At 33.4% G+C, this 16867-nt stretch overlaps 1 protein-coding gene across 2 annotated transcripts; it reads left to right on the top strand.

Annotated features, from left to right (window-relative positions):
* The first annotated feature begins 5015 nt into the window (after positions 1–5015).
* On the top strand, positions 5016–16657 carry LOC129292761 (calmodulin-binding transcription activator 5-like). Of its 2 annotated transcripts, none has more exons than XM_054930403.1 (14): positions 5016–5287; positions 5370–5552; positions 6481–6606; positions 7186–7301; positions 7412–7500; positions 7607–7652; positions 9726–9843; positions 10228–10353; positions 10439–10497; positions 11685–12098; positions 13023–13720; positions 13856–14405; positions 15779–16093; positions 16183–16657. In XM_054930403.1, the coding sequence occupies exons 2-14, from the start codon at positions 5420–5422 to the stop codon at positions 16240–16242; spliced, it is 2850 nt and encodes a 949-aa protein (XP_054786378.1). In that variant the 5' UTR covers positions 5016–5287; positions 5370–5419; the 3' UTR covers positions 16243–16657. The 2 variants fall into 2 exon arrangements, with proteins under 2 accessions (XP_054786378.1, XP_054786379.1); XM_054930404.1 differs by having other exon boundaries at positions 5017–5287; positions 5370–5486.
* The last annotated feature ends 210 nt before the right edge of the window (positions 16658–16867 follow it).

The following is a 16867-nucleotide window of genomic DNA, read 5'->3' as shown; positions in this document are numbered from 1 at the left end:
TTGTCACAATATTCATTGACATAAACTCAAAAATGATTAAGACTCAACTCATAGTTATCATTATTAGGGTCACAATACACATAACCATGTGCCCTTGTTCACTATATGCATGCTCACACCTCCCTTATATCTTGCTTATTCTTCTGGTATGAAACTGTGGGCTATAACATGATGGGGTAGTCTATAATCCATGACTTTCCTAACCTAAACACTTGTAAGGGGATTACTCAATCAGTGCTTACCCAACTCACTTGTAAAACATGGCACCCCTATTTTCTCACACTATAGGGTGTATACTCTCTAAACTAGCTTCCTTATTGAATTAGTGGATAGCTAACTAGGTTCAAATACCTCATTAAATTAGTGGGACAGTCTTTTATTAAACAAGTGAGACAATATGAATAAAACTAATCTGGGCAAGCCATCACTCAAATGGGAGTCCTGCCACGTGAATTTAATTCTTTACTCCTCTTCCTAGGCAAATTCTTGTCTCTTAAGATCATGCAATATATATTTATGCAAAATTCAAATTTAACTTAATTCATAGCACTTCACATAACCAATTTCATTGAACTCCACCATTTTACAAATCATTAAGGGCCTGTTTGTTTTCTATTTTTTAAAAACTATTTTTTGTTTTTAAAAATAAAAAAATTTAAAAATTTGTTTGGATAAGTGTTTTTCATTTAGTTGTTTTCAAAAATGTTTTCATTTTTTTTGTTTTTAAAAACAAAAAAATAGAAACAACTTTAAGTTGATTTCATTTTATTTTTCTTGTTTTTAAAATACATTACATTTCATTATTAAAAATTATAGTTACCTTGACTATTTTCTATTATTAATCATCATCATTAGCTATCTATAATCATCATCATCAGTTTATTTTTTAATTTTAAAATTGTTTTTAAATTACATAACCAAATGAATTTTTATTTTATTTTTGTTTTAAAAACAATTTTGAAAACTATATTATAAAATAGTTTTTAAAAACAAAAAATGAGAATAGAAACCAAACAAGCCCTAAACTTCTCAAACATTTTCATTGAACTCCAAATCACACAAGTCATTGAACTGTAATTCAAACAAGTCATTGAACTTCAACTTTTAAAATCATTGTATCTCACACATTCATAATCATTGAACTCCATATATTTCAAAATTATTGAACTTATATAAACTCAAATCATTAAACTCCCATTTTCATAATCATAGTACCCTACATTTTGACAATTATTAAACTTTAAAATTTTAAAATCATTGAACTACATTAAATCACTACTTTATAATGGGCTTTTTCAAACAAAGCAAGCCACATTTACATTTCAATCAATTTCACATAATTCAATCATCATTTATCAATCAATAACTAATAAACACGATAAAGTTTAAGTTAGAATTCTCCCGGTTACCTCAAAACTTTAAGAGGTCAAAGGTTTTACTTTTCAAATACTCACTCTTAAAGCTTTCAAGAAGCTTAAATGGTGCCAATAATAGTTACTCCACAAGCATTTACAATGAAAATCATCAATATCCATATTTGACCTAATTTTCACTAATACGTCAACACTTCTCAATGCTCAAGATTTATTCTTGACTCATATAAAAATACCCATAGAGTTTCTTAGCTTCCTTTAACCTTAATTATCATCATTAAGCCCTTTAATGACCACTAAGGGGACCACATTGTTTTCAACTAACATATTTATGAGGATTTTCAGATATTTAATGTCCTTTAACCACCAACCATTATATATTTATAAATACCAAGTTTATTTAGCTAAATTTACTCTCATTAACTCTATTTAAATTAATGAGTTCGGACTCATAGCCTTTATAGACTGAAAATCACTATTATCAATTAAACTTTAACTTTTACCATCAAGAAAATGGAAGAAGAGAGAAAGATTTAAGTATAGAAAGTTTGCCTTTGATGTTTATGGGCTCAAAAATACTCCTAATGTTTAGATTCTCTAAGCCTTAGCACTGCTCTTTCACCTCTCCTTCATTTCTTGATTTTTTTCTCTTCTCTGTTGCATCAATTTTACAACCTTATTATAGTAAAAAAGTGACTATGCCCTGTAGTGGATGAACAATACGCCGTGGCGCATAGCACAGAGAGCTTCTTCCTAAGCGTGTTGCCATACATGCACCGTGCTGGCTTATCCACAAGTCGTGGCGCGTGGCACATAATCTCCCCTTTCAGAACTTCTTTCTCTTTCATTTCTGAGTGACTCGATTCTCCTTCAGACTCATGTTTAAGGCTAAAATTGAAATCAAACATGCCCGTTAGCCCCCCTGGCCACACATCTCACTAATACACTTAATTAATTTGATTGGGCTTATTTAATCTGGTTTAAAATTAAGGATGTTACAAGATTTGATTAAAAATATCTTACATTTTTAAACGGAGAGAGAATATAATTCTCCCAATATTTTACTGCGTGAATTTAAATATTATACTTTTTTTACTTAATTGCACATTTATTTATCAAAATAAACATTTATATGGTTAACATTTCAATTTTTTTTCCAACTCCATCCATATGCATATTTTTATTTAAACTAGATAGTTTCCCGTGCATTGCATGAGTTGGAATTAAGAAATTTGAAACGAATATCATCAATACTATTGATATCAACACATTTGAGATGGCTAAATTTTTAGGAATTTCTCTATTTAATCATTTCCTTCTTAGATACCTTATTTGTATGCATCTTGTGAAAAAAAAATCTATCTAAAAAATACTTGTTCTTAGAGTGCTCAGAGAATATTGGCAAAAAAAAAAAATACTTCTTTAAAATTCTCAATAATCATTCATTTTCAATTACATAAAAAAATTAGACACTAATTTACGAATTATGATATAAGTTATATTTCCATAAATATGGATATAAGAAAGAATCTAAAGGGATCCTTCTTCTTCTTCTTCTTTTTAATCCTATTCCAGTCTATTGAATTTTTTAGTTCCTATTCTTTTTTTATGTGCAAAATAAAATTGCTACAAAAAAGATACATTTACCATTTTAGTAGTCGAATTTTGCTTGTTTAGAATACTTAAGTAGTAACTACATTATCTTGTTAGTGGGGAATGTATGGTGAAACATTCATAGTTTGAAGGGCCAAGACTATGGAGAAGAATTGATGATCCAAATTAAACTTATACTTTTTTTATTTTTTTTCTTTTTTACATAATTTTTATGGATGATAGTTGATTAATATTGAGTACAATGAAAAAGGAAAATACATAGAAAATAGGAAAAGAAATTAAATTTTATTGATCAAGAAAATTAAAAAGGCATGAAAAAGTACAACGAATGCAAAAGAATAGTCAGATGGAGTTAATGCTAATGATCATAAAAATTTAAAAATGAGATTGTTCTTAAATCAATACTCCCATGAAATTAGATTGAAAATACATGAACAATAAAAAAATAGATTAAATATCATTGATTAGAAAAATTGAAAAAGCATGAAAAAGTATAGCGAATGAATAAGGATAGCCGGATGGAGTTAATGTTAATAATTGGAGAAATTTGAAAAATGAGGCTGCTTATGAATCAATTCTCCCGTGAAAGTAGACTGAAAATACATGAAAAATAAGAAAATAAATTAAATCTAATTAATGAATCAAGAGAAATTTTCATATTAACATTAACCTAAAATGTATTGAACAATAAGAGTCATTTTTTTTAGAAAATGAGATTGCTCTTGAATCAATGCTCTCATCAAATTAAATTGAAAATACATGAAAAATAAAAAAAATTAATTTTCATTAAATACTCCCCTAAAAATAGACTGAAAATAGATGGAAAAATAAATTAAATCTTATTAATAAATCAAGAAAAAATTTTATATTAACATTAGCCTAAAATCTATTAACCAATGAGAGTTAATTTTTTTTTATCAATTAGATTGAAGCTACAAGATTTGTGTGTGTGTGTATATGCATATATATTGATGATTGATTAATATTGAATATTGATGATGATGGTAAGATAAGATTGATATTGATGATGATAATAAGATAAGATGCCTTGAAAAGGAAAACTAAAACATATGGGGAAATGCATCAGACATGAGCCCTGAATGGAGAAAAAGGAAGTTAGTTAATGCTCTTGTTTAAGTTGTGAATTACAGTTCAAAATTTGAAATTAAAAATAAGTAAAGCCGCATGAAAAATTGATTGAACTAATGAAAAAAGATAATTGAATTTTAACCAAGATAAAATGACCAATGACAAAGCTCAAAATTTAATCAATAGGATGTTTTTTATAAAATTTGTTAATATATATTGATGATGATATTGATAATATATGATAAAGGAGCCATATTAATAACAGGAGTTAAGTAACTTTAATATATTCTTACGGGTATTTAAAGAAAAAAAAAAGGTATTAGTTGTTAATTATTCTTAGAATTTCACAAAATCCTTTATACACTGAATGAATCATGAGATTTTCTAATACACGCTTTAAATTTTAGAAGGGAGGAATTACATTTATAGTTGCATAGCTGCCTAGGCCTCCCTAATTATTGATATCATAAACAATAACCATATAAATGAATAAAGATAAGATGTATTTCATTGAATATTGAGTACTACTGCTATGTAAGAAAAACATATTATCATTTGAAAAAAGAAAACTACTTCTTTAACTTTATTTATAAAGCAGTCATATCATATTTTATTGAAATTAAAAAAATTAAAATTTAATAATTATATTTAATTTAATAATATATTTTATCTTTTTAATATTTAATGAATATCAAATAAAAAAAGTTTAGGATGAGAAGTTAATCAAGTGATCTGTAAATGGGACAATTTTTTTTAATGTCCTATCAAATATCAATTGAATTATAGGCAGTATATTATATTGGAGTGGCATTTTAATTTTATTTTGCAGAGCATTATTATTGGTCCGATAGTCTCTTTTTTTTTTTTGTTGGCCAATATTATTGGTCCGATAGTCGCAGTACCCAAAAAGTCAGTCAGAAAGAGAATGGCGGCTTTCCCAGCCTTGTTTATATCTATTCTGACTCGCAAATTGCACAAGAAAAACGAAAAAGGATCAGAACACAAAGTGTCATTAAGCTCCGACGGCGGCTCATCTTCGTTGTTCTGCTTCCTAATTCCAATCCGATGAAACCCATCTCTTCCATCCGCTAAATTCCCCACTCTTTCCTGCTTTTTTCTGACGGTTCTTTCAAGTCTTCTGGCTGTTAATTACTTTGTTTCAGTTTCACTTACAAGAGTCTTTATTTTTGGCCTCACTAATTGTTGTCCTGGTACGTCGACTATTCTTGCACTTTATTGCGATTTGCGATTCTTTTGAATTCTTGTTCAAGATTCTTAGTTAGAGCGATGCAGTTTTTGATTAAGCGCTGAGGGGAGGAATTCGGATTCTGTCGGAGGTTTCTATGATGGCAAACAACTTAACGGGGCAACTATTGGGCTCAGAGATACATGGATTCCATACATTGCAGGGTATGTACGCATTTGAACGTTTCCATCCCGTTCTCTCTCCAGCTACTATCTTTCTTCATGGTGGAGGTGAATTTTTGATGCGTGAACTCTTTGTCATTTGGAGTTTTTTCCATTCTTTTTGGCCAACGTAGTTTGCTCGGTTTTGGAGTTTGTCTCGTGAAAACGGATTTAAGAGATTTTCGAAATGAAAGTGGGGTGGTTCGATATTATGAGTAATGGATCGAGTGAGAAGTTTTGGTGTTTGTAGAAAACGCAAGTGAGATCATAACTTTTCTATCATTTCAATATTTTAGAGGCTATTTTTTTTTCTCTCAGTCATGAACATTAATAAGAGCCTTAAATTGGCCCATTCTTTTACTTGTCTTTGCAGCAATTTATTTTCAGTGTAGCTAGATTATACTGGAACCTTGCTGCCAATAATTAAAGAGTTGTCTCTGTGATTTTACCCAAAAAAAAAGAAAAAGAAAAAGAAAAAGAGTTGTCTCAGTGACAAGAAGCGGAATTTGAAAACAGGCTGACAATTGTGTCCTGTAATTAGTTAGTCTGAAATGTAGTAATTGTTACGTCTTCGCAACTCCTGCACTTAGCAATGCAGAATTGTGATGTTAGAACTTCAAAATCATCGTACTCGAGTTGATCCTAATGTTTGGTAAATCATATTACGTATCATACTAATTTAGGTGTGGTTTGTCGAAAAGGAATGTAATGAAAGGGAGAAAATTTTGGAATCTTTGTATATTTGAGGTCATCCATTTGAATAAATAACCTCAGCTTTTGATTCAATAAGGGTAGTTTATTATGAAAACGCCCACGCTTTATGATGGGGATGGAAGGAAGCTGATAATTTGTGTTTTCACCATGCCATTCTTTTGCTATTTGTTGGCCCCTTGAGAATCTTATTTTGGCAACCAGATATTTAGCTGATGACTAATGCATATTATTGTTAATAATGTTTCTTAACTTATGTTCTGAAATAGTCTATTATGTGGCCCAGAGTTGGATGTTGGAATTATTATGGAGGAAGCAAGATGCAGATGGCTTCGTCCGAATGAGATTCATGCCATACTCTGCAATCACAAAAATTTTACCATCCATGTCAAGCCAGTGACCTTGCCCAAAAGTAATTATTTATTGCCATTGGCAACAACTTGATGCTAGTTAAGTTGATATGCATTTATTTCATGACCTTACTCGAACAAGACCTGTTCTATAAGCTTGCACTTGCTTGTCCTTGAGTTTTGAAAAATCATGAATAAAGAAAAATGATGTAGTTTTTTTTTTTTTTTTTTTTTTTTAAATGCTGATCTATTTCTTTTTTTAATTTACACGGACTGTTTTTTGTCTCGTTCATTTCTGCTTTTCTATTCATGTTGAGCATTTTCCATACTGATAGAAAGAGTTAATGCATGATATTCTTGCTTCAGATAATCTTTTTGACATGTAACTTTTTGTATACCTATAAACCTTCAGATCTGTCAATTCTTGTTTAAGCAGTAGTTAGCAGATAGAGAAAAGGGTCAACTTGTATGATTAGAGATTTGCGAGTCATTGATATGATGCACATTATGAATTCAGCAATAACTACAAATGATATCTGACATAATTCATTGACAGCCTTTTAATATATTATGATTAATAAAAAAATGAGAAGTATTTTTTTAAAATTATAATTTTCTGCCCTTTTTTCTCTGTACACCAGGTGGTACTCTTATATTATTTGACAGGAAGAAGCTTAGGAACTTTCGTAAAGATGGGCACAACTGGAAAAAGAAAAAGGATGGGAAAACTGTTAAAGAAGCTCATGAGCACTTAAAAGTGAGAATTCACATGTCCTTAGGATGTATATTTGTGTTCATGTGAATTTGATGTTGTAGTTTCTGGTTTTTGACACTCTTTCTGGTCATTCTATTCTCTCCATCAATCAGGTTGGTAATGAAGAAAGGATCCATGTATACTATGCACATGGTGAAGAAAACCCGAATTTTGTTCGCAGATGTTATTGGTTGCTTGATAAGTATGTGTAACTCTAGTTAGTTGAACTCTTAAAGCCTCATTTCCAGCCTGTGATGCATGTACCATACTCCTGAATCTGATTTAGTAATGATGCTTATTTATTTCAGGAATCTGGAGCATATCGTCCTTGTTCATTATCGTGAAACACAGGAGGTTGTGTTTATTTCCCTCTTCTTTTTTCCTTTCAAATGTTTCTTTTCATTGCATAAGATATGATTAAGAAGTAGCCTGTGTTAGTTGCTTGGCTAAAATAAGGGTCATATATTTATGCCACCGTACATCAAAGTAATTGGTTAGTAATCCTTAGATCAGAAAGGGAGTTTTCAAGCATATCTGGATACACCAAAAATTGCATCTATATTTCTCACATTGATCATATTTTCAATTTCTTTTATTGAAAATTCTGTGTGGAGTGTGCAAGCTAGGTTGGTGTGAGTACAAGTATTGTTGGTAATATGATCTGAATATGGGGATATGACGACTTTTAAAAAATAGCATGTGTACAGAAAGATAATGAAACATTTGAAATATAGTAGTAAATGAGTGTGAGTAACAGAGAAAGTTTGGTAAAGAAGAAGCATTTTACCACATATTGAAGTTCTGAGCAAATTTCTGACTTAGTGCCAGAAAACTAAAGGCAGATTCAATAGGAAAACAGTATTATGCCAAATAAGGATACGCCATGCATTTCAGATTACTTGTCACTGTATATGCATCAAATTTGACGATGGTATTCACCAAGGCCTAATTAGTGAGATAACTGTTCTAACCATATGATTTGGCATTTTTCAACAAGATTGGCTGGTTGGGCTTGGGGCATTATGAAATGGCAACAGAACGATCATAAGCCAGAATCCATGGTGTGAGACATTCAGACCAAGAAAAAGAATGTGGTAATTTAACCACCGGTATGAAGGAATCAATGAAGGAACACTTGACTCTAAAGCTTCAAGGATCCATAATGTCTGATAGAGGGTTGAGGCCTATGATGCTGTAGACCTGAATGCTGTTAGGTAATTCAGTCGGGGTGGCTGGGACTAAATGATGGTAGGTATATAATTACAAAGAATCACTAAGAGAACTGGGCTAGGCCTTTTTAATCCATATGGTTTTGCCTATGCCTTGGATATGGGTTAGTTGGATTTACCGCCTTTCCCAGATTCTGGTGAAGATTATTGACCAGGAGCAATCTGTTTGGACCTAAGGAGCATGTAAGACAATTCAAGAATTACTTCGTATTATCCAAGTCTTGTATCATATGGATGGGGTTAAATGGTGGGCCTATTATGATCAAGTATTACTGATAACTCAGGCTAGTCATTTTAGGCCTTTGGTTGTCCTATTGTCTTGGACTCTCGGGCGCATGACATTTAGAAAATGTGTTAATCATTTGTGCTAATATAGGCAATCTGAACCTTTTAGACACATTTATGTGATTTGAAATGTTAAGATGTTGGCTGTCTTATGGTGCTGCTTTACCTTTGTCATTTACATTGTTTGTCTTTCCTTTAATTCATTCAGAGTTTGATTGGGAGGATGGTTTGGGGGTGGGACAGGATGGAGTGGAATGGTTTGTCTATCTTGCCTTTTGAGTAGATGGGAAACCATCGTAATGCATCCTACCCTCCAACTTTTAATTCAGTCCAAATTGGGTGGGGCGGGTTGGGTTCTTTGCAATTTTTTTCCATTTCCTTTTGTAATTCAGCTCACTTGCCTATTTCTTAAAAGGGCTAATATCACAGATGTTATTGGAAATTTCACACTTCAAACCCAATCCACCCCACTAATGACATTGAATGTCGAATCAAGAGGGAATTGGATGTTATCCATTGTTTCATTGAATAAATCTTCAATTGATTTAGTGGGTTATCTTTCCCAGCTCATTCTTATGCCATCTTGTTGAAGATCCCTGACCCCACTCTTTCTGATACTTCAATTAAGTTAGTAGGTGGGATATAATTTTCTTGATGCTATTCAATTCATACCCTTACAGAAAATGTAGTTGCATTTAGCATTACCTTGGCAAGAAGGCAACTGCAAATTGTTGCACAGATATCTCATTAGTGCTGGGGTTTTGTCAATTGGTATCTTTTTTGTGCAAGATACTAACACATCTTTATAATTAGCTTAAAATTCATACTTAGTCTCAATTTTTTCTTCACCACATAATCTGTTGGACAAATACAATATGACATTCTAACAATTGTAGTGTGGTCTATGACACAGTTGCAAGGTTCTCCAGTCACACCTGTATATTCAAATGCTAGTTCTCCGTCTGATCCAACAACACCATGGGTATTATCAGAAGAATTAGATTCTGGGATCAACAAGGCATATGCTGGCGGTGAGGACTATAAGATGATTTTCTATGTATAGTTGGAAGCTATCTATACAACTGGCTCATTGCAATTCTTCAAAACAAACTTTGATTTGCTTGTTGCTGAATATGGATCTTAAGATATGATAGGTGGATCTTGTAAGAGGAATTAACATGTACAATGCATGGAGACAAGTGTCATATATCAATTCATTGTACTTTATATTTCACCTTTTCATTTTTACTTTTTCCCACGTTTCCACTTTTGTGTAGGATACTAAATATAGTCATAGTAGTAGTAGGTTGGCAACTAATATCTGGGCACTGCTGTCATGGGTACTTGTCTTTACTTGAACAGGTATATATTCTCATCTCCCCCTTTTTTGTTTTATGCGTTTTTGGCATAAACAGATCTGAATGACAATTTAACCGTCAAAAGTCATGAACTGAGGCTTCATGAAATTAATACACTTGAATGGGATGACCTAGTGGTTACAAATGATCTTAATGCCTCTACCACTTCCACTCGTCCTGGAGGTAATTCATTGTGTTTTCAGTAGAACTGATATCTAGTCTGGAAATCATCCTGTCATCTTAAACTTTCACATGTAACACTTCGCAGGAAAGGCTCCATGTTTTCATCAAGAAAAACAAATTTTACTGAATGGTAATTCGAGCACGGTAAGGAGATCTTATCTTTCCTACAAAGGTTATCTTAATAACCTCACTATAGTGTTCTATGTTGTGTTCTTCATTAATGTTGAAGGGGCAATTAGTCTTTTAAAACTTTTTATTAGAACCTATCTTATCTTTTGAAATTGACAATATATTTAAAACAGAGGACTTCGTAATATTTCATTGACATCAGATTTGATTGACGTCCTAGTATGCAGCATGTGTATTTGAGGTCAAAGTTGATATATTATTGTTTGAAGGCATTGATAATAGAATAATTGTATATTTGACACAAAATATTGAAGGTAATTGTGTATTCAGTGAATCAATATACGTTTACTATTCAAAGTAATAATTTTTACTGCAGTACCTTGGCTTTTGATGAAGCACTTTATCTCGAGGAAACTTCCTTTTCTCTAGGCTCTTTGACAACCTTTTGTTTTAAGGAAGATGATAAACCAAATGCGTTGTTTTTCAGCCTAAATTTCTTGTATATTCCTTCAAGTGTATGTAATTATTTTAGGTTTTCTGGGATAAATCAGTGGATCCTTATTGATCTCATATGATTGCTTTACTTCATTATTTTCTCTTCTCACTCCAAAAAGGGGAATGGGCTATAAAGTAATCTTCCATTGTTGGTTCTTATTTCTTGATATATCTTGTGGTTTGTCCATATATTTCACTGAATTATCTTTAATCTTCACTGTAAAACAATTTCAGTAGCAATTGTTGCCATTAATTGAGCTGTTGACAATTTCCACATTGGGAGGGAGATTATATAATCTCTTTGAAAAATGAACTTTGAAGGTTTTATACTTTGTTTTTGTTAATTTCACTATTTGGATACTTGTTAAATCTTTATTCTATGGGGGGATTTTGCAGATTTATCTGCAGATGAGTGGAGATATTTACTACTTACCCTTTTTCGTTCTAGTTCTTATGTTGTTTATGTGGTGTATAGTACAATACGTTTTATGTTAATAAGATTTGCCAGCATTGACTGAACTGATTTCTCTACACAGTTTTCGGCAAACGAATATGCAGAGATGTTGCAACCTTTAATCTAGTCACTCTTAGAATTAATTCCTTTTGCTTTTCAAGCTTCCTGTTCATATACTGTTCATTTCTTGCCTCTCCCCCCCCCTTTCAATTGATGTTTTGTTTTGTAACCTATAGATGTATCTTCTCGCCAGGTAGTTGACAAACAATCTGCAGACATTCCTTCTTTTGATATTCCAAACAATTCGATTAATGGGATCAATAGTGCTCAATACAATTTTCATGAAAGTTCGAATCTTCAGACATTCAATAGTCAATCAAATTCAAATGTACAGAGTGAACATTCTATCACCATCAGTGGTGGCGATTTAGTGGATAGTCTTGTCAATGATACTCTGCAAAGCCAGGACAGCTTTGGAAAATGGATAAGCAATATGATATCTGATTCACCATGTTCTATTGATGACTCTGGTCTTGAATCCTCGGTTTCATCTGTTCATGATTCATACTCTTCAGTATTGGATAATCATCAACCTTCTCTGCCAGAACAAGTGTTTAATATTACTGATGTGTCACCTGGCCGGGCATGCTCCACTGAGAATACAAAGGTCTGCTTTTGCTATTCTTTAATATCCAATAGCTGGTGTCTAGTTGTTACTATACATATGATTTGGCTTCTTGTTCAATGATAGGTTCCAAGATGAGTGAAGAGAAATAAGGAACATAAATCTCTATTAACACATTAAATCAGAATCTAACTTCATAATATTAATAAGAGAACATAAAACCGATAGAAGAAAGTAGAAGAAATAAATCTATCAAAATAATATAAAACAAAAATCTCGTTCTATACTTCTCTCAATAGCCACGCTTAGGAAAAATCTCCAAAGGCCAAAAGGTCTCAAAAGTCTATTTTATTCATGATATGCTTGCTTCTAAGTTGCTAAGCATATTTATAATGCTAAATACAATCTAAAATAATGAATAAAATCTAGATAACTAGATAATTAAATAAAATTAAATAAAATCTCCTAGAATCTATATCTACATGAAATACTAAACAAATCTCAAGAATTAAATATCTAAATAAAATCTAAATAATTAGATATTTGATAAATATATATATCTAAATGAATATCTAGATATCTATATAAAATCTAGATAACTAAATACCTAAATAAAATCTAAACAATATTATTAAATAGAAAATATCTAAAATAAATTAAAATAATATTTATTTATAATATCCATCTTTCCAGATCACCCATTATCTCGGAACTCTATCAGTCAATATTAAGCCTTTCGTTGAAACAATAAAATTTTCTTTAGGTCCTTAAAGCTTAAAAATATGGGAGATAAAATACAATGAGGAATAGGAGTTGCAATCTTTGGCATTATACATTCACATTATCTGATTAATTTGTCAAATATTGCTTAAGACCATAAATGCTTGATGTCGATAATTTAAATATTTACTTTTGTTTGTTTTGCCATTTCTAATAGATTTTCTGACCTTCATTTACTTGTTACAGGTCCTAATAACTGGAATTTTTCATGATGACTATCTGCACCTTGCGAAGTCCAATATGTTTTGTATCTGTGGGGACGTACCTGTTCCTACAGAATTTGTTCAACTCGGTGTCTACCGATGCTGGGTACCACCACATTCCCCTGGTTTTGTGAATCTCTATATGAGTTCTGATGGCCATAAGCCCATAAGTCAAGTTGTTAATTTTGAGTATCGTACTACTGTTGTGCAAGACCCTGCTGCTTCTACAGAAGAGAGGTACAACCGGGAGGAGTTTCGACTTCAGATGAGGCTTGCGTATTTGCTCTTTTCTACACAAAAGAGTCTTGATATTACCTCTAGCAAAGTATTGCCTGATGCACTGAAGGAGGCTAAGAAATTTGTCTCCAAGACATCGTATATTTCCAAAAGTTGGCAATACTTGATTGAGTCAACTGAGGACCATGAAACTCCATTTCCACAAACAAAAGATGCCTTGTTTGAAATTGCATTAAAGACTAAACTAAAGGAGTGGCTGTTGGAAAGAATTATTTTAGGTTGTCAGACTACTGAACTTGATGCCCGAGGTCAAGGTGTAATTCATTTATGCTCGATTTTGGGATATAGATGGGCTGTTTCATTATTCTCATTGTCTGGTTTTTCATTGAATTTCCGTGATAAATTTGGATGGACAGCCCTGCACTGGGCTGCTTATTATGGAAGGTATAGTATATTTTATACTCACTTTTTTAAACAATTAGTTTTGCAGCTACCGAATTGCTTGACAAGTTCTTTTCTGTTGTGGCTTTGCTATTGATCAGCTGCTCATTGTTTAATTAATTTGAAATGTGTCTGCAGGGAGAGAATGGTTGCTTCTCTATTGTCTGCAGGGGCAAGGCCAAATTTGGTTACAGATCCTACTCCTCAACATCCTGGTGGATTTACTGCTGCTTGTCTGGCTCAGATGAAAGGTTATGATGGCTTAGCAGCTTATCTTTCGGAAAAGTCTCTGGTTGAGCACCTCAAGGAAATGAGCATAGCAGGAAACGCAAGTGGCTCACTGGAAACTACTCGCACAAGTGATCCAGTAAAATCTGAGAAGTTCAATGAGGATCACCTATATATGAGGGATACATTAGCAGCTTACCGGACAGCTGCTGAGGCTGCAGCGCGCATACAAGCTGCATTTAGAGAGCAGTCACTAAAATTACGATCTCATGCAGTTGAAATTTTCAGTCCAGAGGCTGAAGCACGCCAAATAGTTGCAGCAATGAAGATCCAGCATGCTTTTCGAAACTTTGAGACGAGGAAGTCTATGGCAGCTGCTGCTCGCATTCAGCATACCTTCCGTACATGGAAGATGCGTAGAGAATTTCTCAATATGCGTCGACAGGCAATCAGAATTCAGGTCAGAGCTACCATTCTGCTTATTATAAATATATATGGCCCATTGCAAATCCATGCCCTTTGCTTGAGGCATATTGTGAACCAATCAAAATGCACACTGCAGATTGTTATCAGTTGACACTGATGACAGCATCAACTTGTTCCATAAGTTATGGTGCAGTCATGCTAGTTCTCAAGTGTTTTATAATGGAGATCTAAGCTTCACAAGACCCACTTTTCTTACCATGGAGTAATTGATGCCAACTACTTTGCAAAGAGGCTTTCTGTTCTGTTATATCACTAAAATTGAGATATTGCAAAAAAATTACAACAGAACTTGAAATAAAGCATATGCTGTGAAGGGCCATTAACCTTTTAAATGTTTCCCATCTGCTCATCCAGTCACTGCTGCATGAAAATGCTGGTTGTAAGGAAAGTGTTTGTGTGGTGAATGCTGTGTTTGTGTGGAGGTTAGAATCCTCCACATCTGATGATGGACCCCGAAAACCTTCTCTCTTTATTGAAGATACAAGAAATGCAGGAGCATTTTGGTTCTTTATCAAAACATGAATTTTCATGAGCTTGAAATAAACAACCTTGCATTTATTGTGTCTTTTAAAGGGGGGGAGAGACGGTTTTTTGACATGTATATTTGATGGCACCCAGTTTAATTATAGCCGAAAAAAGATAGTAATTAGTTACAAATCCTCCAAGTGTCAATGAGGATAAATGGACAGTAAAACCACTAATTGTTCTTCTACAGTAGCCTGAAAAACAGTAGGAAATATAAAATAAAGGAAGAACCAAGTAGTAATGGCTTCCCTGACATTTGAGAGGCAGGGCTCCCCCTCCACACAGCAAAATTCTCTGGTCTTTCCTATGTCACTTTACCCTAGAAAATACCCCCACAACTGGGTTCCACGCCCTACTGCATCACTCTTCAGTATTCTTGTTCCGTTGGGATTGGCCTCACCAATATTCAATAATTTTTATAGGACTCTTGCGAAATCTGTCATTAATAAACTGCGTGCACAATGTCAGTTAAGTTAGAAACTAAGCTATGTGTTAGATATATTTAATTAGTTCAATATGATATATCTTAAATTATTTACTTTCTGTTTTCAACTTGTGGATACATTTATCTGAAATTTGACATGCATGATCAACTATATAATATCTCTTAATAAAAAATTTATGAAAATCACATTTATGTTAGGGGACTAAACAGGAGTTGGTCCTCTCCTGACTCTTAGATCTAATCCCCTAGCGACAAAAGGAAACGCCTCATTTTCAGACTTTCAGACATGATACTGGCAGATTTCATGAACTGAAATGACTTCTGACTTTCTGCAAGTGACATTCAGGAAAAGACTGATCACCTATGTTCCAATGCAGGCTGCTTTCCGGGCCTTCAAAGAGCGGAAGAACTACCGCAAAATCATTTGGTCTGTTGGAGTGGTTGAGAAAGCAATCCTGCGGTGGCGTTTAAAAAGACGGGGCTTCCGTGGCCTTCATGTCAATCCTGTCCAAGAAGTGGAAGGTCAGCAGGAGGAAACAGAGTTTGTTACTGAGGAGGACTTTTTCCGGACTGGCAGGAAACAAGCTGAAGAACGTGTTGAGAGAGCTGTTGTGCGTGTTCAAGCCATGTTCCGGTCTAAGAAAGCACAAGTAGATTACAGGAGGATGAAACTAGCCCATAATCAAGCAACGGTAAGTTACTTATCCTAATGATCTTTACTGATAGGTCTCATTTAGCGTCGGTGTATGCATGCATTGAAATGGGGAATTGCAATGTGCAGATGGAACTAGAACATGAAGAGCTCCTCAATTCTGAGGTTGATATGGGAGTGAAGACATAGGATGATGCAAAGACAACCCCAGAAAAAAGGTTCTTACTTTATGGGTATGGCTAACAAGTGAATGATCCTGGAAGGGATGTTGCCTGTTGGTGCCTCGGCTGTATATTTTGTAGATATTGTTAAATCCTAGTGTAGCTTTACAAATTTTGACCCTTTCAAATTGGTTTAATTTCTTGAATGGGTCATCTTTGAAGCTTTGTATGTTATAGGGCTCTTTGGTAGATTATACTGATGCTAAGATCCAGTCAGGTCGACGTTTTTTCAGTAAACAAACCATCAAGCCCTAGGGAGAAGAAAAAATTAGGAGAAAATTTGTTTCTCTTCTAAAAGGTTGCGAGAGATCATCTGTTAAGAACATAGAGTTCCAGAATTTTGTTATTGCTATGCGACTATAAAACATGCTTATTCCCTGTTATTATTGAGAGAGCATATCATCCAGAATGCTCAAATCAAAGGTGGATAAGTGCAGCGTCTTGAATCCAAATTCTTTCGAGCAATTGAAGGATAAATTGAGGTCAAGTCGAGATAAGCATGAGACACATTGTTAAGCTGAGGATCACTCTTTAGGGCTATGCATATAGCCTGGTTAGCCCGACCCTTCCCAAGTTGGATTAGAGCGCACACA

Source organism: Prosopis cineraria, unplaced genomic scaffold (assembly GCF_029017545.1).
Source record: "Prosopis cineraria cultivar Desert tree isolate PC_DT_omini unplaced genomic scaffold, ASM2901754v1 PC14, whole genome shotgun sequence".
In the NCBI taxonomy this organism is placed as follows: Eukaryota; Viridiplantae; Streptophyta; class Magnoliopsida; order Fabales; family Fabaceae; genus Prosopis; species Prosopis cineraria.
The sequence above is the reverse complement of the archived record's forward strand: the minus strand, read 5'-3'. Positions and strand labels throughout refer to the sequence as shown.